The sequence below is a fragment of the Hemiscyllium ocellatum genome, chromosome 46, assembly GCF_020745735.1.
Source record: "Hemiscyllium ocellatum isolate sHemOce1 chromosome 46, sHemOce1.pat.X.cur, whole genome shotgun sequence".
Classification (NCBI taxonomy): Eukaryota; Metazoa; Chordata; class Chondrichthyes; order Orectolobiformes; family Hemiscylliidae; genus Hemiscyllium; species Hemiscyllium ocellatum.
The window spans coordinates 6,078,583-6,101,972 of NC_083446.1; the positions used below are offsets into that span (position 1 = coordinate 6,078,583).

A 23,390-nucleotide genomic window follows, 5' to 3' on the forward strand; every position below is an offset into this window, starting at 1 on the left:
TGACTAGATCTTTGAGTCAAAATGTCGATCACTTAGTCAAATAGTATGAGTGTTAAGCATGGTTTCCAAAACAATCATTATCACAAATGAGTTCAGGTTACGTTGGTGCTTCATGCAGCAGGCGGCAAGGGAGCACGAGTCCGTCAAAATACACAAACCTGATACCTCCGGTCAAAACAAGATCTGGCCAAGGTTGTCTCCCTTTGGCACTTTGGTTGGAACCTTCACATTGACAGTTCAGGGATAAAAAAAACCTACTGGTGCGAAATTTGCAGGCACTTCATTCTGATTGGATAATCCAACAGTTTTACTTGTCGATATGTTGTTATGTGTATATTGTCTTGTGCTTCATTCTACAGCCACTAAAACTTGGAAGGTATTATTCACTTAGATCACTTGGTCCATTGCTTGGTCTATTACTGAGTCACGGGAACAGAGAACATCATCCCTGGTCTGTACTCAGGCTGGAATAACAAATGAAATGTCCTTAGCTATTCTGTGTGAAATTGGGTTGGAGAATCTGTTGGGTCTCCTGGTTCTTAGCGCTCTCCAGCACTCACTTGCCGTAAGGGTGCCAAGAGTGGATGGGCTCAGGATGGTCAGCAGCTTGGTGATGCTTGAGGAGACAACAATTGTGGATCTCTTAAACCCACTGGGGTGAAACTAGGTGGGGCTAGGGAAGTGAAGTGAAACCAGCACCATTGGCTTCTGTCCTTTTTCGGTTAATAATCCAATAATGCTGTGAGAGCTGTCTTCCATTACTTCCTGTGCCATACCAGGAAGGTCGGCAATACTTTCAATATATTACAAAAATCATTGTAATAACATTTGTGTAGGGTTAGTGGAATTTAGACATTAAGTCCATATGAATACAAACTGAAATAATGTATAGATTATATGATACCAGTCCTTCCTGTCTGTAAAGAAGGGAAGCAGAATTTCATATAAGAAGGGAAACAGGAGGTTATGTAAGAGGGAAAGAAATGTTTTTTTTTAATTCTTGATCTCAAAGCGGAACCAGAAATCTACTGATGTGAATAGCTAAGTTTTTTAAAAAATGTTCTTAAAGGAGCAGTGCATTAAAGAGGCTGTGTTATGGATTTAGTTAAGTTTATTGTACATTGGTTATGTATCTAGAGATGAAGTGGAGTGTCCCTTTTAATGTGATAGTCACAAGGTTATGAGGAATATTTATCTGCCTTTTTACCCTTAGACAACTATGCAATCCTAGCATCGCTCACATTTGTAATATCAGCATTTTTTAATTTGTCCTGTCACTTTTAAAACATCTCCTCAGACAGTTCCTCTGGGAAATCATGTTAACTGTAGTTGTAACAAATTTGAGGTCAGTTTCACCTATTGGCATTAAATTGCTGTCTTTTCTTCCAAGAACAAAATAAAGCTTATTTTTGCATCTGTCACAAAGTGTGACATCTCTGAATGTGACAGAAGTGCACTTGGCACAGACCAGATGAGTTAAATTCTGCTAATGAAATATAAAATAATTCAGAAATATATATATATTTTTAAAATATGTAAGTCACAAAGCACCATTTCTGTTTGACAGTACTGGAACTGTACTTGACCGTTAATTGTTGGAGTAGAACACTATGTAGTATGCAGAAAGCTTTAAGGAGGAGTTTACAGATATTCTGGCTTTGGTGTCCAAATCAAATGTTTGCCAGTGTTTCTTCATTCTTTCATAGAAATCAATAGTGATTGTAAAAACTGACATGTTTGTGTGAACTGAATCCTGGTGGCCTGAGGTTGTGTGAGGATTTCATAATAGCTTGAGTAAGTTTTCTAATGTCCTTTAGGGAAGGAAACTGCCATCCTTACCTGGTCTACATGTGACTCCAGACCCATGCAACATGGTTGGCTCTTAACTGCCCTCTGGGCAATTAGAGACAAGCAATAAATGCTGGGCCTAGTCAGCGACGCCCTCATCCTGTGAATGAGTGTAAAAAAGTCAGTGTTCAATTTTTCTTTCAAACGCACATGATAGTGAACGGTTGGAGAAGAGATTTCAAAGACTGACTCACTAACACTACAAGCTGGCCAGCCTGGAAAACCTTGACACACAACTGTTGAACAATAGAGGTTTGTGTTTCTGCAGTACCTTGAATGAAGTAAAAAAATCCAGGGGAGATTCACAAAGAAGAAGAGAACGTGAGAGAGTCTGGGAATAATTTCCAGAATTTGGGGTCACCAATTAAGACTGGGGTTCTTTAAAATTGAAAGGTTGGGGGAGATTATGAATATCAGGAGGGAGCCGAAACCATAGAGGGATTTGAAGACAACAATGAAAATTTAAAATGTCATTGCTGAACTGTGCTTTTAAAATTGCAGTCCAACATAAGCTTAGGACTCCTCAAAGATATGACATCCAACTATACACCGTTTGAAGTTTAGTTATGTAATTGCTGTTGCAATATAGGAAATGTAACAACCAAACTTTCTTTGTCACATTTTATTCAAAAGACAGCATTTTTGTTAGTACAGTAGTCCCTACGTGCTGTCTCTTCATATTCCTTTTCTTTCTCCATTTTTGCTTGGCTTATTTTTTTCTCCTTCTCCATCCTCATTGTGTCCCTCCATAACTCATTCTCTCTCTCTCTCTATTTTCATCCACTCTCTTTCTCTTCCCTTCTCAGTCCTGTCTTCTCCATTTTTGTTTTCACTTTGTCTACATTCCCTCTTTCTTCATGTCCTCTCTATCCTCCTTCCCTCCATTCTAATTCTCTTTCTTTCCAAACTCATTCATCTTCACCATGCTTCTTTTCCCTTTTTCATTTCTCTTGCTGTCTATCTCTCTATGTCTTAATCCTCAATCTTTCCTTTTCTTTCTGACCCTTCTTGTCTTCTCTTTCCATTCCCAGCCCCTTTTTATTTTGTGACTTACTTATTTTAAATCCCTTGCCTTGAAACATAGGATTCCATTTATGTTTTTATGGTTCTTAATCATTTGTGGTGCTGCTTCTAATATATTGAGAAATGGAAACTTAACTATGTTATAAACTCACTATGTTTTGTCAATGCGTCTATCTTACTGACTATATTTTCTAGCTTATTTTCATAGAATCATAGAATCCCTATAGTGTGGAAACAGGCCATTCAGCCCTACAAATCCACGCTGAACCTCAGAAGAGTAGCCCATCCAGACCCATTCCCCTACATTTACCCCTAACTAATGCACCTTACCTACACATCCCTGGACACTATGGGCAATTTAGCTCGGCTAGTTCACCTAACCTGCATATTTTTGGACTGTGGGAGGAAACTGGAGCACCCAGAGGAAACCCACGCAGACACGGGGAGAATGTGCAAACTCACGCAGACAGTCACTTGAGGCTGGAATTGAACCCAGGTCCCTGGCGCAGTGTGACAGCAGTGCTAACCACTAGGCCACTGTGCCTCCTCAGAGTTATTTTCCATACCTTGCATTACTTACAAATTACACCAAAACTGAAGCTATCAGATTCTCACTGGGTGAAGTTAAAATGTTATTTGTGTCAGTATTAATAAGTGGGTTTGTGGCCACGTTGATGGAACATAACACACTGTCACTGCCTCAAATCAGACTCTGCACGGTGACCAACAACCCCAGGAAGCTATGTCAAACATACGTAGGTCCTTGGTTAGACCACACATGCAGTTTTGTTAAAACAGTTCTTGTTTCCATGTTGCAAAATTGGCACAAAGGCATCTGGGAAGGTGCAAAACAAATTTACAAAGATAATACCAGAACTGAGAGCTGACAGAGTAACATGAAAATGTGAACAAACTAGGGTTCCCTTCTCTAGGAAGGGGAAGGTTGAGGGACGACCTGATGGATGTCCTTAAGGTGATGAAAGGATTTGTTGGTGGAAATCTGGCGCGTATGATTCCACCAGTGGGGGAGATTGGAAGTCAGGGTCATAAACTTAAGACAGTTATGAATGAATTTAATAAGGGAATTCAGAAGAAACACCTTTGTTTAGAGGATGGTGAGAAAGGTTGAATCTGCAACCACAGAAAATAATTGAGGTAATTAGAATAAATGCATCTAAAGTGCTGTTCAATAAACACCAGGGAGAAAGGAACATTTAATGGAAAAGCTCAGCAAGTCTGGCAGCATCTGTGGAGGGAAATCAGAATTAATGTTTCAGGTCAAATGACCCTTCGTCTGAACTGTTAACTCTGATTTTTCCCACAGATGCTGCCAGAACTGCTGAGATTTTCCAGCAATTTCTGTTTTTGTTTCTGATTTACAGCACCTGTGGTTCTTTTGATTTTTATAAGATTATGCTGACCGAGGTGAGATAAAATAATTAGGGAATCTTGTTTGGAGTATAACACCAATATGGAGCAGTCAGGCCAAATGCATTATTTCTGTGCTGTACGTTCAGATTGTGAGGAATTGTGGGATAGGGGCTAATACTCAGAGACAGTCCCCAGTTGAATGACCTGATCAGTTAACACCAATCTTACTGAGCAGATGTTGCTGTTCACAGTGAATTGCTGCATAGCAGCAAATCAAAATCTTGAAAAGTAAATATTTTACAAATGGGAATTATCCTGAACATCTTTGTTTTACAAGGTGGCAGCCTGGTTCAGTCTCCTCTTCCTCAGTAGATGCACCTTTCCTAGGCTGGAACCTGTACAGGACACAAGGTGTTGAAGGCTTGGCTAATCACCTCCCCTTTAATAGATGGGCAATTTAGAAGAGTTATCACCTCTTTAATTAGTGTTTGTGGGAGATGTTGGAAACCTCTCTATGGAGGGGTATGCAAAATAGGAAGAGACTAATTTTTTACTAACCTGGTATCTGTCTTTCCCTTTAATTGTTTTCTGTGTGCCATAACAATAATAATACTGTATGGATTACTCTATGGTTGTGCTTTACTTGTTGAATGTCCGTCCAATAGCCAGCCAGTCAAGGAGCTGAACCTGTGTTGTTTGTATGTAACGTAAAGTCACAGCAGCGTGCTGATTCTGCATATTGTCGGTCCGATGTGCATCTCTGTAACCACTGGCTGAAAAAAAGTGAATAAATTGTGACTGTTGCATCCACCTTGTAGCTTGCTGTCTTTTTTCCTTGTGTTTCTCTCAATGTTACTCTGCCTCCCCGCAGTCCTTTGCTCTTGTAATCGCGTCACTTAACACATCCTGTGGCTGAATATCTGGGACGGACACTTAATGTTCTAAACCCATGGCCTTAGCCACATCAGACCCGCTCCTCCACTGCTGGTAAGACCACAAGACATAGCAGAAATTTGGCCATTCGGCTCATCGAGTCTGCTCCGCCATTCAATCATGGCTGATAATGGGGTATGGCTACATGATGGCTCTTGGTGATACCTTTTGGATGATACATTAAAACTTACATCTGCACTCTCCAGTGGGCCGTAAAACATCCTCGGCCTCTATTTCGAGGAAGTGTAGCAGGACTTCTCTCCCCCAGCTCCCCAACCCCCTTAGCGGCTTGCATCCAATATTTATACCTAATGTAATATTAGTGAATAAAGTGCTGTGTTTTTTTTAAATCCTATATATCATTGTAGTTTCAGAAATATATGGAACAGCCTGAGATTGGCCTGTGTCTATATTCACCCACAAAAACACCCTATTTCCTCAGGACAGACCATTACTGGGGCACCCAGGTTAGACAGTCTTAAAACCAGAGGCAGGCCACTCAGTTTAGGTTGGCCTTCCCATTACAAAGGGTGATTTAAATGTGAAAATCTGTCACACAGAAACAGCAAATGCCTGCTCAATACATTTTAAATTTGAGATTGATAAAAAGTTTTATCAGCTGAGGTCAATACAAATCAGCCATAATCTCATGAATTGTGGTGGAACAGGTCCTTCTTCTGTTCCTGTCCTAAACTTTGCAGTGGACATGTGGTTTGATATCACAGGAGGCTGGACAGGGTGGGTCCACCTACACTAGAATTTTAATAGCAAGACATAAACACTCATGGGTCCATAGTTAGTGGAATTTTAACTGTACCCTGGCCTTCCTGTCACCTTCAATTTCCTACTTGCTCTGCCCATGACTTCATAAGAGGAAACTGTAATAATCTGTGAAGGTCAAAAGGAAAGGAGGGCTAGTGAGTAACTGAGCCTCCTGTATTTCAGCTTTGGAATTCTCCCATTAGGAATCCACATCTCCCCTGTAGCTACATCCTCTGTCACTTCAATAGTGAGCAGGAGAAAACAAGTGACTAGTATAGATGCAGTGCTATCCCAGAATAAACAGTGGTGATGAGAGCCATGTGTTGAGCATGGTTTACTTAACAGTTTCCAGAACACAATGAGCTAATTTAGTCTGATTTGAACATACGATCAGGCCAACAGGATATACTGTATAATATTACATTGGATTTACAGCATTGCTGTTGGGCAATATTTATGCTGCTTCTGCATCTTCTCCCATTATTTAATATTTTATGTCAATCTTATTTTCCTTTCTTCCTCATGTGCTTATCTAGACCTTCTTCAATGAATCTAAAATATTTTTTGATAAATCTGTTTGTTGTGAGTTCCGTTCTCTCTACTCTTTGAATAAAGAAGTTACTCTTTAATCTCTCACTGGATTTATTAATGGTCATCTCATGGCCCACTACCTATGCAATATTCCCCCTTAACCCAGCCATCCCACCTGATGAGTCCACATCTACCCATGATAAACTGTTTTGTCATTTTAGAGACCTTGTTCTCCTTACCACTCAATTATAAACACCTTAGAGGGTTCAAAGGATGTGTACTGAGAAGCTATTTTCCCTGACTGGTTAGTCTATTTACTTAGGCCATCTCAGTCTCGAGATCAGGCATCAGCTGTTAGAGACTGAGATAAGGAGAACTCATGTTAGTCAGAGTGGTGAATCTCTGGAATTTTCTACCCCAGAGGGTTGGTTGGACCAAGGTTGAGTGTATTGAAGACTGAGATGGCTGAATGGATGCTCAGGATATCAAAGGCACCATGTGGGGAGGTGAAATTGAGGGAGATTAAATGTGATCTGACTTAATGACAGTGTATGGCCTATTCATGTTCCTATTGCTTTTCTAGGGCACAAAATCTTTGGGCCTCTGTGGCATTTCCTGATAGTTGTCCACCATTGTATTTTCAACAGGTCGTAACCACAGGATGTGAAACGGAAGAGCTTGTCCTCCTCAGGAACAGTGTCCACCATCTGGGCTTTCAAACCAATGGAGAAGGAATTGTGACCCAGGTGGAGAAGAAAGGCTACGCTGATCTGAAGGGCCTAAAGCTTCACAGCCGGTTGGTCAGGATCTGTGAGATTCCGGTGGTGTCCCTGTCATTCAAGGAGAGGGCAGAGTGTCTGAGGAAGGCCAACAGCGTGAGGATAACCGTCATCCCACCTGACAACAAGGGCAAGCCAAGAATGTAGGCATTCTGTCACAGCAGGCAGATGATAAATGAAGTTTGTCCTTATTTTATTGGCTAGATCTACATACCATCAATGTGAGGAGACTCTTGCCTATGGAAACGGATGTGGGAGGATGAAGGTGCAGGAGGATGGAAAGGGTGAACATTTTGAGTGGATAACCTTTTGTCAGGTCCCTTATCAACTTGAAGTGTTCATTTGACCCTCTCTGATCTCCATAGCTGCATAGAGGGTACAAAAGAGAAGCCTAGGGGAGAGCTGACCACTAAGAAAGGGGAATTAGGGTGTTATTGGAGTTGGGGGAAACTGAATGTTTCCAAAATCTTCTGAATTTTTTCTATCTGTCGGCTGACAATGTATATCTTTTAAGGGGGATGGGGTCAAGAAGCTATCGATGGTAATGGAAGCTATGAACGAATAGGTAAGAGCTGTTAACAGTGGGCTAGGAGATGCTTAATGAAGAGCAGAATATGGTGTGGGAACCGCTAACAGTGAACCAGAGTTAAAAATGGGAAGCAAAATGAGGAGCCAATGGAAAGAGAAGGAGCTGTTAAGCGATAGTAGGAGATAGTTGGGGTGGGAGCTCGGGGTGTAAGTGGAGCTCGGATGAGAAGCATGAGTTGTTAATGGAGAAACTGCTTAGCTTAACTTCACAGCTGCATGAATGCAAAATGCAATTTTCTGATTAATGGAAACTTTAGGAGGAAGGGCTGTCATTAATGATGAACCTGCTCCCCTCGCAAATAAGGCCCTGATTTACTTATTTGAAGGACAAAGCTACAAATTGCTGGAAAAGCTCAGCAGGTCTAGCAGTCTGTGGAGAGAAATCAGAGTTAACGATTCGGGTCAAGTAGCCCTTCCTCAGAACTGGAACGTTAATTTTGATTTCTCTCCACAGATGCTGCCAGACCTGCTCAGCTTTTCCAGCAGTTTCTAGTTTTGTTTCTGACTAACAGCATCTGCATTTTTTTCAGTTTTTTTTTCATTTATTTGAGGGAATTGGCATGCCGGACCTGTGTTGAGATATGTATTGTCAACTAGGATAGGGCCTTTACAATAACCATCGAGGGTGATGGGGTAGAAAGGGAAGAACAAAACAGGATTCCGGGATACTGTCCAGTAATCCAGGAAGGATGTGCCTGCATGTGTGACTGTTTCATCTCTAAAGACTGCAGCCTAGAGGCCCACTCCGGGGAATTGAATACTGTACCTTGAATGAGAACAGAGACCCCATCCACCCTTTCAGATGGAAATAAATACGCCACTGTGCTATGTTGGAAGAAGAGCAGGGGCAGTTTCCCTGGTTTTGGGCAGTCCAATATTTATTCCTCAACCAACGTGACTTTAAGAAAAAATATTGATCTGGTCACTATCACATTTCTGTTTGTGAGATCTTGCTGTGTGTAAATTGACTGCCACTTTTACTCAACCTCACAGTAGTGACTGCACTTTGGTGCTTTAAGATGCCTCGAGGAGGTGAAAGGCATAGACTCAATCTGAGTTTTTTCTGTCTCTGAAGGAGTTTTTCTGAGCTGTACCGAAAGTCAATCGAAGAGACCGAGCGAAAGGGTGACAGAGTGACAGACTCAGGCCTGGGGTCTCCTTGCTTGCGATTCCTAAGGACGTCCTCACTCCAAGAAACCCGCAATATCAGTTCAGAAGGGGACCAGTGCCTGACAATGCGTAGCTGCTCTCTGGAGAAGACGTCTGTCCAAAGCCAGAGGTAATTATGAGTGAGTGAATTGAATTTTGAAAGCAAAGCACAGCAGAGGTCCCAAGAAGCATACACAAAAATAATCGAGAAAAGGCTAATGATATTTGCCTTTCTAACTCGTGGGCTCAAATGAAAAGCGGTGGATGTTTTACTGTCACCATACAATGCCCTAGTTCGACCACAGCATAGTTAGAAAGGATATACTGTTCTTGGAAGGAGTGCAGCGTAGATCACCAGTATGTTGCCAAGACTTTTCAAGATGTGGCAGTGCCAGTGATGGACTGGGGTAGACAAGGTCAAAAGTCACACAACACCAGGTTATAGTCCAACAGATTTATTTGAAATAATAAGCTTTGGGAGTGCTGCCCCTTCACCTGATGAAGAGCAGCGCTATGAAAGCTTGTGGTTTCAAATTAACCTGTTGGCCTATAGCCCAGTGGTGTGTGATTTCAAGGATTAGATAAGGAGAGATGACATAATGAGATTTGTTTTCCATTAGAATATAAAGTATTCTGGCATGATTTGAATGTAGGGTTTTGACAGTAATTGATGGCTTGGTGGTGGTGGTGAGTGAATTCTATGACAAAGGAGTGTCATGTAATAACTGGATCAAGCCAGGCCATTGTGAAGAAAAGGTAGGAAAAATGCCTTTGTACTAAAGGCCGTAGATACCAGCTGAGTTTAAATCTAGGATTAAGAGAGCTTTGCTACACTACAGTAATGATGAAGAGCTTATGCCCAAAACGTTGATTCTCCTCGGATGCTACCTGACCTGTTGTGCTTTTCCAGCACCACACGTTTTGACTCTGATCTTCAGCATCTGCTGTCCTCACTTTCTCCTAGACATAAGATACAGACCAGCCATGGGCTCACTGATTTACTGAATAGAAAGCAGGGGCTGACTGGTTCCTGTGAATAGGTGAATAATACAAAACCAAATAAGGGCTAGATTAGGGCAGGTGGTCAAAAGCTCAGGTAGGTTCAAGGGAGGTTTTGTTTTGAAACAGAAGGGAAAAGCAGGGAGCTGCATGGAAGGAATTCCAGAGTTTGGGGCCAAACAGTTAAGGGGCATGTTCATGATAAAGAGATTAAAACGGAGGATCGATAAGACATTAGAATTTAAAAATCATCATTGTAGGGGCTGGAAGAGGTTAGAGGAAAAGCAGATCCTGGAGACACATAAAAACAAAGATAAGAATTTTAAAACGACAACAGGAGAGAATCTAAGTCAGTAAGTACAGAGAAGTGAACAGGACTTGGTGTGAGTTAGAGTATAGGCAACAAGAGTTTTGGATGAGCTGTGGCTAAGTTGTTTTAGATTAGATTAGATTAGACTTAGTGTGGAAACAGGCCCTTCGGCCCAACAAGTCCACACCGACCCGCCGAAGCGCAACCCACCCATACCCCTACATTTACCCCCTACCTAACACTATGGGCAATTTAGCATGGCCAATTCACCTGACCCGCACATCTTTGTGACTGTGGGAGGAAACCGGAGCACCCGGAGGAAACCCACGCAGACACGGGGAGAACGTGCAAACTCCACACAGTCAGTCGCCTGAGTCGGGAATTGAACCCGGGTCTACAGGCGCTGTGAGGCAGCAGTGCCAACCACTGTGCCACCGTGCCACCCCTAAGCAGAAGATCAGCTGAGGTAGTGATTGGTGTATAACAAGCCTTGCATTATAGGAAGGCTTGCTGATGACAATTTTAGCATGGACTTTTATGAACCACTGTTTGACAGCTGGAGTTTCTCTGTTTCAGGACCAAGGAGGACACTGACTTCAGTTCGCTAAAGACATCACCTCCTGATCTCATCTTGGCTGCAAACTCTCAGCATCTGCTGCCTTCTGGAAACCTGCAGCCAGATCCAGGTGACACCCAGGTCAGTAACGCAGCTGAGCTGAAAGCAGAATTCTTGCCCTGTGACGTGTGTGGGGATTTTCGATCTTTGATTTCCGACGCTGCTCAAAGTAGCTAGAGTTAAGTTGGAAGTTGATGTGTTGTCTTCCATGCCCCCACCCCCCCTCCCCCACCACCACCACCCTCTCCCCTCATATCAATGAATGAATCTGAGCTAATGAACTGATTGGTTCTTTTGAAGGAAATTAGGTCATTTATACAGTAACTGCAGCTCCTGCCAATCAGGCGAAGTTATGGCTTCAATGACTTAACAAAAACCCCCCAAAAAACAAAAGGATATTCAGAGTATTAACCTGTGAGGATTGGCAGACTGTGGAATAGTCGAATTTAATTTCTATGATTGCTGATCTACAAAGGGGATTGCTTGGAAGAAGACCATACTGTAGCATCTAGACATTAATATCAAGCCTCTTCTGGTCTGGTACATACACCCATGTTATCAACATGAAAGAAATCCTATGGTACTGATCTCGGTGCAGGTTGCTCATGTTTTTGGTACTGACTGAGGATTTGAACTCTGTGGGTGCACTGAAAATTTGCCTCATACATGTACAACTTTGCTTCGTGAAGGTCGACAAGAAACTCTTTCATGTGCAAGTTGCATTATTTGTCAATCTGTAAGAAGTATGTTCTGATGAGGCTCTTTATCCTCTTTATAGATTTATTCCAGTTTTTAATGGTTTTAAGTATTGTACTCAGTATCTTGCTGTGTTTCACTACTTCTGTATATTACTCAGCCTGTAAATAAATCTGAATATTAGTTTTAGCTGTACCCATTGCTTTAATAGTGTGTTTTATTTTGTTTGGCTTTTCATCAGAAGTTGGAAAATGAGTCAGGCATCCCATATTATTTGGTGAAGTGGGTGGGTAAGGTTTATCCAGTCTACGATATACAGGGACATGGATTTCAGGTTTTAGTGGTGTATTTTCAATCAAGAATGCAAAGTAAAAATGTTCCCCCAAGCTCCAATTTAAGGTTCTACCGAGCAACCTGGCCATAATTTATTTAATAGACTGTGAAAAAACAAGGCACTCAGGCTCATGACTGGGACAAAATGTACAATCTGAGGATCCACCCTGAATTTGATGGAGCTGTAACCTTGATATAAAATCAGGACTGTACAGCATAAAATATCAGAGCAGAATTTGGCCATTCAGCCCATCAAGTTAGCTCTGCCATTCGTCCACAGTTGATAAATATCACAATCCCATTCTCCTGCCATCTCTCCACCGATCCCCTTAGTAATCAAAATCCGATCTATTGTTGTCTTAATTATACTCAACGACTTGACCACCACAGCCTCCTGCAACAATGCTTTCCACAGATTAACCACTCTCCAGCTGAAGAAATTCCTCCTCATCTCACTTTGGCCCATTGTGCTTGTGCTGCACTGTATTCCAAAAACATGCTGCCTTTACTTGGGCCACAGATGGCAGTAAAGCTGACTGTGGCCTGGTAAAACAAATGTTAAAAGACATTTAATGGTGGAATTCTTGAAGGGTTCTCTCAGTACTTTGTACAATCCCGGTATAAATAAATTTGAACTCCCAGTCGAGGTAAACAACCAGGCCGTTGTGACTATTGGCTGGGTGGTGGGAAATTTGCACAATTCGTCTCTAATCCCCCACTACCCTGCCTCAGACTGAATGAACTGATCCAGGAAGTGACATTTTTACTAGATCCCTGTTAAAGTGGGAGGTGAATCAGCATTCACTGCACATGGCAGAAACTTATTCAGTGGGCTGACTGTTCTCGTATGCAATAGGAACTGCTTAATGTTACCTTTACCCTTATTAAACTTATGAATACATTCCAACATGTCTCAGAGAATCACTGAATAATACAATGGAGATGTAGGCCATCATCCCGATGCTGGCACTCTAAAAGAGCTGTTACGATTAGTTCTACCATCTCCCATCCCCCTGATCCTTCTCCTTGGCCCTTTTCTCTCAAATTTCTATCCAATTCCTTTTTGAAAGCTAGTTTTGAATTTCCTACAGTTTGGGCAACTTACTTCAAATGAAAGCCCTCGAATTGAGATCATTTGTTTTGTGGACACAATCCTTGACCTTTGTTATTTTATACAACTTTAAACAAACTGAGTCAAGTTGCTCTAATGTTATCAGACCTAACTGAAACAAACTGATCCTGGCGAGTAAGGTGTTTTGAATGAGGAATCAACCCAGTCACCCTTTTCTTAACCTTCTTCAAAACCTCAATATGATGTCAGGAGACCAGAACGGAAGATTGTATTTTTCATGAAACCTGAACCAAGCTCCGGTAACATCTATTTTAACTCCTCATCCTCCTCTATTTTGAATCTTTTCCCTGGTGTTCTCACCCCCTCAATAACTCTGTAAACTCCTCCAGCCCTCTAAGACCCTGGCAGTTCTTCAATTCCAGCCTTTTGTGCATCCTCCTCCTTGCTTCTTTGTGCTATACCATTGGTGGCTGTGCCTTCAGCTGCCTGACCTTCACATTCTGGAATTCCCTCGGCAAGCTGTTTGACTCTCTTCTTTTAAGAAGCAGCTTTAAAGCAAGCTTTTGGCTACTTGTCCTTATGGAGCTTGGTGTCAAACTTTTTGTCCGATTTATGTTGCTGTGAAGAGCTTTTGCACGTTTTACTATGTTACAGACATTGTATAAAAGCAGGCTGTTGTGGTTGTCTGTTTCAAGGATAAAATGATAGGATCTGTTTACAACCTGTTATATGTACAACAATCAGAATTTGAAATTATGTCCAATTTCAAAGTGGATTGCTCGTGTTATAGATTACACCCTGAGTATCTCAAACAGGCAGCTCTTTTCCTTTGTGTTTCTGCTGAGGACTCAAAAACTGTTCATGCGAAAGGATGAAAACGTCTGGAGGGGATTGCACCATCCTTCACTTTTGGAGGGATGCTCAGAACAATTGTCCTCCTTAAGTATTTTATCAGGAAAAAAATTGCATTGATATGCTCATTTGTTAAGAGATGAAAGATGCATGTAAGAAAAGACCAAATTAAAATTTTAAGCATGTTTTTTACTTTTACTGTAAAAGTCACACTCAAGAAAGATGAAGGGTAAAGTGTTGTCCTTTTATAGTGCGGGTAGGGATGACTTTATCTAACTGCAGTATTACTTTTCATTTTCCACCAGCAAGGGAAATATTATCTGCTTATTTTCCAGGAATCAATAAGGAAAAAAAAAACCTTCTGTCTCTGGTAATATCTTTGACAAATTTATTTCCATATTCCTTCATGGATGAAATGCAGCCTTTTCGCTTAAAGACCCAAGAATCTCAAATCACAGAATATCTGACAACAATGTACTAGTACTATCCATGAACACAGCATGTGTTTGAGTACTGTGCACAGTTCTAGTTTTCATGTGACAAAATGAACATGCGGCACTGGAGAAGATGCAAACAGGATTTGCGATAATGATGCTAGAACTGAGAGGTTATAACCACCAGAATAGTTTGAATAGGCTGGAGTTTTGTTCCCCCAGAGGAAAGAGAAGGCCGAGGGGAGACTTTAGGAGATTGCTAGATGTGGAGAAGGTCTTCCTACTTGAGGTGGGGGAGAGGATGAGGGAAACAAGGGCCCAAAAAATGGGTTGTCATCAAACAAATGCAATAGGAGATTCGGGAGAAACTTCAGTGAATGGTGAGCATGTAGAATTTGCGTGGAAAGGTTTCGGTAAAGAGCACATGGAAAAATTTAAGGGGAAACTGGATAAATACTTGAGGAAGGAATATTGATAAACTGAAGGGTGAAGGAGACTTCTTTGGAGCAGAAATGTGGGCTGAAAGGCCTGTGACTGTGCTGTACATGCTGTGTAATTCTGGAACAGCGCCATATGTTTTGGATAGCAAATGTCTGTTTTTAAATTAAAATGTACTATTGGGGTGAAATGATATTGTGTATGTGTATATGTTTAACTTCACCTTCCCACCTTCTTGCCCTCCCCCTTAATCCCTTTCAGAAACCATCACTGGATCCCATATTGTCTGTATCCATATCCTCCCCTGATACAGAAATCCTATTTTAGATTTGATCACTTTTTCTCACACAAACTGACCCTTTTAGGCCCAACCTCTTCACTCTGTTTCTCCTTGTGTCCACAACATGCTCTAGGTCTCACTCTTCTCTCACTCACCCAGAAAATGATGGGTCCAATTTCTGCTCCATGACTTGAGCCTGTAGCCAGACTGACACTCCTCAGGGAGAGTATCACTGAAGGAACACTGCACTTGTTGGAGAAGTGCCACCTTACAGGCAAGACACGAAAACAAACCCTGCTTCCTTTGCCCCACCCCACTCCACCATCTATCTATATGGGCAGATGTCAACAATCCCAAGCCCAATGCTGGAAGAAGAGTTGTGGGGTGGGAAGGGGTGTTTGGTGGTTCTCCTAATGTCCTGGAACCAATATTCTTCTCTCAGCTACTTCCACAAAAAAGACAGATTAACTGCCCATCAGTCCTATCATGCAAAATGACTGATGCATTTGGCTACATACCATTCTAAAGTAATGTGCTATGTATGACAACGTGTTAAGGTAGTGTATGAATGTAAGTATAACATTATTACAAGTCCAAGAACAATTTCAGTAATGCTACCAGAAGCCCCCATGGTCATGCAACTAATAGCTGTTTCTGATTCCAATCTAGGCTGCTATTCTCCAACACACTCTCTCTGGGACCAACTCTGCAGAGATTTTCTCCAGTTGTTCCAGCGGCTCTGATCCTGACCTTCAGAACCCCCAACAGGCCCTTCGGACAGAATCCATATTGAGCGATTCACCTGCTGGTTCCAACCAAAACTTGCCACCTGGCCTCAAATTAGATGGTAAAGTAACCTCATTGGGGTGAGGAGGGATAATTGGAAAATGCTTGGGTTCCACAGTCATCATGGGAAATTTTATTTTTAGCTCATCCTTCCCCCAGGGATAAAGACTCTGAGCTGTGTTTCTACTCTTGCTTGCTGCTGGGTTTGGCTTGGTGTAAGGTTCCCAACAGTTGAGTAGTCTACTGGTATTCACAGTCTAAACACACATAAGGGGCAATTAGATAAGGTACATCCAATAGCTAGCCCCACACAAAGTGTCATGATGGAGGAGGAAGGGTAAGGAATGATTCAGGATAACACTGGGAAGACATCTCATTCTGTGAGAGTTACGTTATTTCATCTTTCTCTTTTAGATACTGTGACCTCTGATAACTCCAACACTGAGTGGCAGTCACTGGCAGACATAGCTTCATACTGTGATAGCCTGGTACAGTCTCTTTCCTTGGAAGGTGAGTAGGTTGCTGAATGGAACACTTGGTCCATGAAGTGTTTTCATTTGGTTTTGTTCTTAGATGGGAGAGTGAACTACTTGTTTGAAGTATATCACAAGGCGACTGGATTGGTATAAGTCACTGGTTCTGGCAAGCGGGTTGAGTAACACTTCCCCCTTCCAAGGCCACTGACCTCTCGCCTGTTGCCCAGGACTATTGACCCCATCAATATGGCCCAGAACAGCTGACCTTTCCCCTTTGCCCACAGCGTGTTGACCCTTCCCTGTGACCTTGGGCCAGTGCCCCCGTTAAAAAAATTGCAAACTAACAACAGGCAAAATGGTCCGATAACATCACAGTACTTGCCCCTTTGCCCAACCACTGGAGAGGGGCATTGCTCATCACTGGGCATGATTATTTACTTTCTGTAGTTAGCCCTGTGCCCAACACTTGAATAGTGGCATCACAACCTCTTGCAGGTGTCACTTGCTCCAATTAATCTTTTTCTTTTGTCAGATGAGAGCACAGTGGAGCCATCCAGAGCAGATGACAAGGTTGATTTAATGGAAACGGGCAGACCAAGGTAGGTTGATCTTGACTCCAGAGGGGTTACGTTAGATGGTCTAAGAATTCTGCTAGTGTGCCAGAGTTTTTAAGGACTCAGAACTCATCGATTTGACTATAAGACCATAAAACTTAGGAGCAGAAATTAGGCCATTCCACCCATCAACTGCTGCAAATGTGTTGCTGGTCAAAGCACAGCAGGCCAGGCAGCATCTCAGGAATAGAGAATTCGACGTTTCGAGCATAAGCCCTTCATCAGGAATATTAGGGCTTATGCTCGAAACGTCGAATTCTCTATTCCTGAGATGCTGCCTGGCCTGCTGTGTGACCAGCAACACATTTGCAGCTGTGATCTCCAGCATCTGCAGACCTCATTTTTTACATTCCACCCATCAAGTCTGTCTGCCATTTAATTATGGCTGATAAGTTTCTCAACCCCATTCTCCCACTTTCTCCCAGTAACCCTTGATACCTTTTACAATCAATAACCTATCTATCTCTGTCTTAAATATACTCAATGAAGTTTGGATACAGATTGACTCAGTTAGTGGTGCACATTTCAACAGTAGTCTCTGGAGGCCTGGGAGGAGGAACGTAGGGAGGTGATGTATAAGATAGATAAGTGTTTGATGATAGGGTCCCAGGCATTGATCGCAGTGCTTGCACCAGTACTGAGGGAGCGAGCACAGTAAGATATGCCATTTTTTGGTTGAGATCTTAAACCTGAGTAGTTCCAATCTGTCCTTTCAGGTAAACACTGCTTTGAAAAGCAAAACACAGGCATTCTCTTCAGCATCCTGGGTCAATACTTATTGATCATTCAGCATCACTGAAAGCAGATGATGTGGGTCGTTATCACATTGTTATTTTTGGGAGCTTGCTCTACACAAATTGGCAATCCTGCATTTCCTGTGTTTACAGCAGCAAGTGCACTCCAAAAAAAATACCACAGTGGCATTTGAGACATCCAGAGTGATGTGATAAGGCAAATAAAAAATGCTGCAATTTCTTTTCACCAGCCACTAAAAGGTCAAACTCTCAGACATTGCCAGGTCAGGGAGAGGATGGGTGGTGAGCAGGGCTGTAGTACCTCAAGCTGTCTGTCAGTGACAGTGTTGAGGCCGGCCAGTGCTGTTCAACAGCATGATGGTGCCATCTGTAGGCTCCTGAGAGTTAATGATTGCAAGTTGAAGGGAGGGAGGACTGAGTTTTGTAGTTTCCAATGACCTCATCCAGCTCCCCCCAAACCGGGTAACACCACTTTCTTACATCCCTCATCCAAACAAGGGAGATATGGGAAAGGGTCAGAAAGTTTCTCGCTGGGCCAGAACACTGGAACATAAGAAATAAGAGTAAGTAATTTGGTCTCTTGGTTTGTTTCATCATTCGACCAAATCATGATTGATCTTTTGCCTCAATACCATTTTCCCACAGTATCTCCATATTCTTGAAAGTTGCCACCAAGTTTGACAGGGTTGTTAGGAAGGCATACGGTGTGTTAGCTTTAATTAATAGAGGGATCAAATTCCGGAACCATGAGGTTAAGCTGCAGCTGTACAAAACTCTGGTGCGGCCGCACTTGGGGTATTGTGTACAGTTCTGGTCACTGCATTATAAGAAGGATGTGGAGGCTTTGGAAAGGGTGCAGAGGAGATTTACTAGGATGTTGCCTGGTACTGTCTTACGAAGAAAGGCTGGATAACTTGAGGCTGTTTTCGTTGGAGAGAAGAAGGTTGAGAGGTGACTTAATAGAGACATATAAGATAATCAGAGGGTTAGATCGGGTGGACAGGGAGAGCCTTTTTCCAAGTATGGTGACGGCGAGGGGGCATAGCTTTAAATTGAGGGGTGATTGATATCGGACAGATGTCAGAGGTAGTTTCTTTAGTCAGAGAGTAGTAAGGGTATGGAATACTTTGCCTGCAACGTTAGTAGATTTGCCAACTTTAAGTACATTTAAGTCGTCATTGGACAAGCATGGAGTAGTGTAGGTTAGATGGGCTTCAGATTGGTATGACAGGTCGGCGCAACATAGAGGGCCGAAGGGCCTGTACTGCGCTGTAATGTTCTATGTTCTATCCATTGATAAATTTAGTATCTATTGATCTATGATTTGAATATACTCATTGACTGAGGCCTCACTGCCCTCTGAGGAAGCAAATTCCAAAGATTCAGCCCACTCTGAGTGAATAATTTCTTCTGAATCTCAGTCCTAAATGGTCTGTTCTTTGATTTGAGACTGTGTCCCCTGATTCTAGATCTCTTAGCCAGACAGAAGAAACATTCTTTCTGCATCTGACCTATCAAGCCCTTGTATGCTTCAATGAGATCTCCTCTCATTCTTCTAAACTCTACACAATAGTAAGGCCACTCTCTTCAATTTCTCCTCATAAATCCTCCCAGAAATCAAGTGAGTCTTCATTGCATTCCATCTGGTAACGATATCCAGTCATAGGTAAGGGAACCAAAAATGTACACGATATTCCAACTGTGGTCTCATTGCAGCAAGACTAATTTACTCATGAGCTCAAATCATCTGGTCATTAAGATCAGCATATATTTGCTGTCCAAATTGTTTGCTCCACTAGCAATTTCAGTGATTTATACGTGGGAATACCCAGGTCTTTTCCCAAATCTCTCACCATTTAAGAAATACTCTACATTTTTGTTTTAACTGCCAAAGTGGATAGCTTCACATGTTTTCCACAGTATATTCCATCTGCTATGTATATGCTCACTCATGACCTGTTTAAATCACCTTAAAATCTCTTCGCAACCTCCTCATAGCTCACATTCTTGCCTAGTTTAGTGTCAGGATATGCTGAGTTAGCAGGACTCAGACATGACTAAGACTACACTAAGCTTCCATGGGTTAAATAGTGGTGAAATCAGAATGGAGAAGTCTGGATTCTAGCCCTTGGAACTAACTATCAACTTGTTGCTCATTCCCTTCTCCCCACCTTGTCGGCAATATCTGAGTGTTGAAGGAAGGAAGACATGGACCGTATCACGACAGCTTCAAGGTTTGTTTGCCTGCTGGCCCTCACTTCCTGCACTCACCAATCAGTGCACAGCCAAAGCCATACCTCAGTAAAATTCAGTGCCCAAAGCCGAGCTTAAAGAGAAAACTTTCAGAAGTGAGCAGACAATTGAATTTCTGTGATATGGTCTGAATTGGGATTTAGAGTAATAGAGCTGTACAGCATGGAAACAGACTCTTCGGTCTAACTTATCCATGCTGACTAGATATCCTAAATTCATCTAGTCCCACCTGCCAGCATTTGACCCATATCTCTCTATTCATGTATCCATCCAGGTGCCTTTTAAATGTTGTAATTGTAGCAGCCTCCATGATTTCCTTTAGCAGCTCATCTTTTAATCAACTTATTTATTTAATTTTCTTGTTTTTCCTCAGTCAATCCTCAGGCCTCAATGAGAAAGTGGTTCATTTGGAAGCTATTGTCAAGCAACTGCGTGAGAAGTTGATCAAGGTGAGGCAGCAGGATCAAATGGGCCGTGCTGTGAGGTCAGTGATCTGTGTGAAATCAGGGAGGAGGAAACAGGCTCACGGGGAACTGAGGGGAGAAAGCCCCTCACGTACATCATGCAAGCCCCTAAAACTAGTGCAAAAGGGTTAGGGTTAGAAATCAGATGTATCTAACCCTGTAATTTACCTACTCTAGAAGTGTTTGATGGGAACAGAGTAGTGGGAATTTCATTCCGTATCTTGCCCTGTATTGTACCTACAGCAGACTATGGAATGAAAACCTGACAAAGTTTTTTGAAATACAACAGTGGATTTATTTTTGTTTTTGAACATCAGGAGCAAGAGGACAAGGCTTTGCTGGAGACTGAGGTGGAGCAGCTGCGGCAGAACAACCAGCGTCTTCATCTGGAGTCACAGACCACGGTGTGCCACCTCTTAAAAGTAACTGAATTACTGTGCCGTACTGCCCCAAAGCCTTCATAGTGTGCATTAAGTAGGAGGGAGTGAGAATTCGCTGGTTCTCTGTACCTGGGTGGGACCTGCCTCTCAGTGGCGAGAAAGGCCAGCAAGTTGTATCTGGCACTGACTCGTTTTTCTCTGGAATCTTTCGGCACTGGGCTGCTGCTCTGTCAGAGTTCCTTTTTTTTGTGTTGTGTTATTCTTTCTACTGTGGTTTAGTGCTTCTAGCATCATAACACTGACAGCACGTTGTGTACATACATATTTCAGGGAGTACACTTTTTGCCTCCTTTGGTGCTCTGCTAACTTTGGGAACATTTTCGCCATCACTGTATGGGAACAGGAGTTGACCGTTTGGTCTAGCTGGTCTATGCTCTTCATGAGCCTCCTCCCATCTGTCTCCCCCATTTCCACCTCACCCTGTCAGCGTGACCTTGGCAGCTTTTTTAACTGACGTTTCCCTTAATAATTACAAAATATGACTTTTTTTTAAGCTTTATGGAGTCCAACCAGAGAACATGGGGCTTGTAAATGTTAAAGCTCACAGAGGCCAATGGTGTCAATTTCACCTACACCCTCACCTGGACTTTGCTGCATGCTGTGGGTTGGGTTGTGGTGGGGTTGGTGTGATAGCACATGGAATCAATGTGTGGTTAGCATGTGCACCATCTACTGTTTGGCAGTGTGAAGAAAGTGTGCAATTCAATATGGCAGAAGGGATGCAGAGATGCTGGTTTGACCTTGTCGATGAATCCATGCCTTCCAGCCTCTCAGCCCTCCAGTGGCCAGGAGATGAAAGACAGCAAGTGTCACCATTCACAAGGTGATCAGCCTGGGTAGACCCTTCGAAAAGGACCTGGGTTTTCCTTAGCACTTGTGCTGCATCACGTCATATCAAATTAATGTGGAAAATTACGCTGAGTTTTCCCATAGCTTATGTAATACATTCCAAAGCCAAACAGAAAAAATCTTTAAATAAATGATAATCTTTTTAATGTCTTCTGTTTTTTTGTGTGCATCAGTGAAAGGATTGTCCTACTTTGGTCCTGACAAATGTACCCAAATGAAGTTTAGCTACAGTAAGACTGTCTCTACACTGTCACCATCAAAAACTCTCAGGACAGGGGGACAGCACAGGGTTAGATACAGAGTAAAGCTGTGTACCCATCACACACTCCCAGGACAGGTACAGCTCAGGGTTAGATACAGAATACAAAGCTCCCTATATGCTGTTGTCATCATATATTCCCACGGCAGGTACAGCATCAGGTCAGATACAGAGTAAAGTTTCTGTTACATTGTCCTCCTCAAATACACCCAAGTCAGGTATAGCATAGAGTTTGAGAGCAAAGCTTTGTCTACACCGTCCTGATCAAGTACTCCCAGATACAGCATGAAGTTAGATACAGAGTAAAGCTTCCTCTATATTGTCCCCATAAAATACTCTTCGGATGGGTACAGCGCAGGGTTACATACAGAGTAAAGCTCCGTCTGTACTGTTCCCCATCAAAAATTCCAAAGGAAGATCCAACAGGTCCATCTACACTGTCCACATCAAATACTCTCAGGGAAAGTTTTACGCTGCTTAGATACTTCTCCCCATCTGAGGAAATCTTCTCAGTGAAGTGAGGACAGAACAGCATTGACAGGGTCCAAAAAGAAGACCTTGTCGCCCATGTTATCAGTCCTGTTTCACAGAAATGGAATAAATGAGGAAACATTAAAAGAGAAAGGAAGTTAAAGTGCTTTTAAAAAATACAGTACATTGAAATGAAATTCCAGTCAACAAAAATAACTTGTGTGTATGGTTCCTTTAATCTCATTCAATTGTAATAAGACACTTTGCAGATATTTGCGGGCACAAATTGATATTCTCAAAAGCTTGGTTAAAGGAGCAGATTTTAACTGGAGTTTTAAAGGTACGAAGAAAAGTAGAGATTTTTAAACATTTGAATTTCAGAGCTTAGGTTCAAGACAGTTGAAAGCACAGACAATTGTGGAATGGTTAAGATTGGATTTATATAAGAGACCGGAAAGTTTTATACGGGCGGCACGGTGGCTGAGTGGTTAGCACAACTGCCTCACAGCACCAGGGTCCCAGGTTTGATTCCAGCCTCGGGTGACTGTCTGAGTGGAGTTTGCACATTCTCCCTGTGTCTGCATGGGTTTCCTCCAGGTGCTCTGGTTTCCTCCCACAGTGGAGAAAATGAGGACTGAAGATGCTGGAGATCAGAGGCATCCTGAAGAAGGGCTTATGCCCGAAACGTCAAATCTCCTGTTCCTTGGATGCTGCCTGACCTGCTGCGCTTTTCCAGCAACACATTTTCAGCTCTTTCCTCCCACAGTTCGAAGATGTGCAGGTCAGGTAAACTGGCCATGCTAAATTGTCCATAGTGTTAGGTGATTAGTTAGAGGGAAATGGGTGTGGGTGGGTTGCTCTTTAGAGGGCCGAAAGGCCTGTTTCCACGCTGTAGGGAATCTTATCTAATCTAAACATGGAGATTTGAAATACTGGAGGAGGTTTTGCACACACTAAGAATTGAGATCAGACATCATTTCACAGAAGCTGTGTTATCCCTTGATAACTT

At 42.4% G+C, this 23,390-nt stretch overlaps 1 protein-coding gene across 7 annotated transcripts in view; it reads left to right on the plus strand.

The window, feature by feature from the left end:
• Window positions 1–23,390, plus strand: part of zmp:0000001168 (signal-induced proliferation-associated 1-like protein 2) — a 93,358-nt gene that overhangs the window by 65,974 nt on the left and 3,994 nt on the right. For 3 of the 7 annotated variants that reach the window (XM_060855814.1, XM_060855816.1, XM_060855815.1), the window contains exons 9-15: window positions 7,116–7,390; window positions 8,911–9,114; window positions 10,870–10,990; window positions 15,684–15,861; window positions 16,215–16,310; window positions 16,809–16,875; window positions 20,272–20,382. In XM_060855814.1, coding sequence (XP_060711797.1) covers window positions 7,116–7,390; window positions 8,911–9,114; window positions 10,870–10,990; window positions 15,684–15,861; window positions 16,215–16,310; window positions 16,809–16,875; window positions 20,272–20,382 — 1,052 coding nt within the window. Of the gene's footprint in view, window positions 1–7,115; window positions 7,391–8,910; window positions 9,115–10,869; window positions 10,991–15,683; window positions 15,862–16,214; window positions 16,311–16,808; window positions 16,876–20,271; window positions 20,383–20,679; window positions 21,802–23,390 lie in introns of those variants that run through there. The other 4 variants (XM_060855821.1, XM_060855817.1, XM_060855820.1 and 1 more) reach the window with 3 other exon arrangements.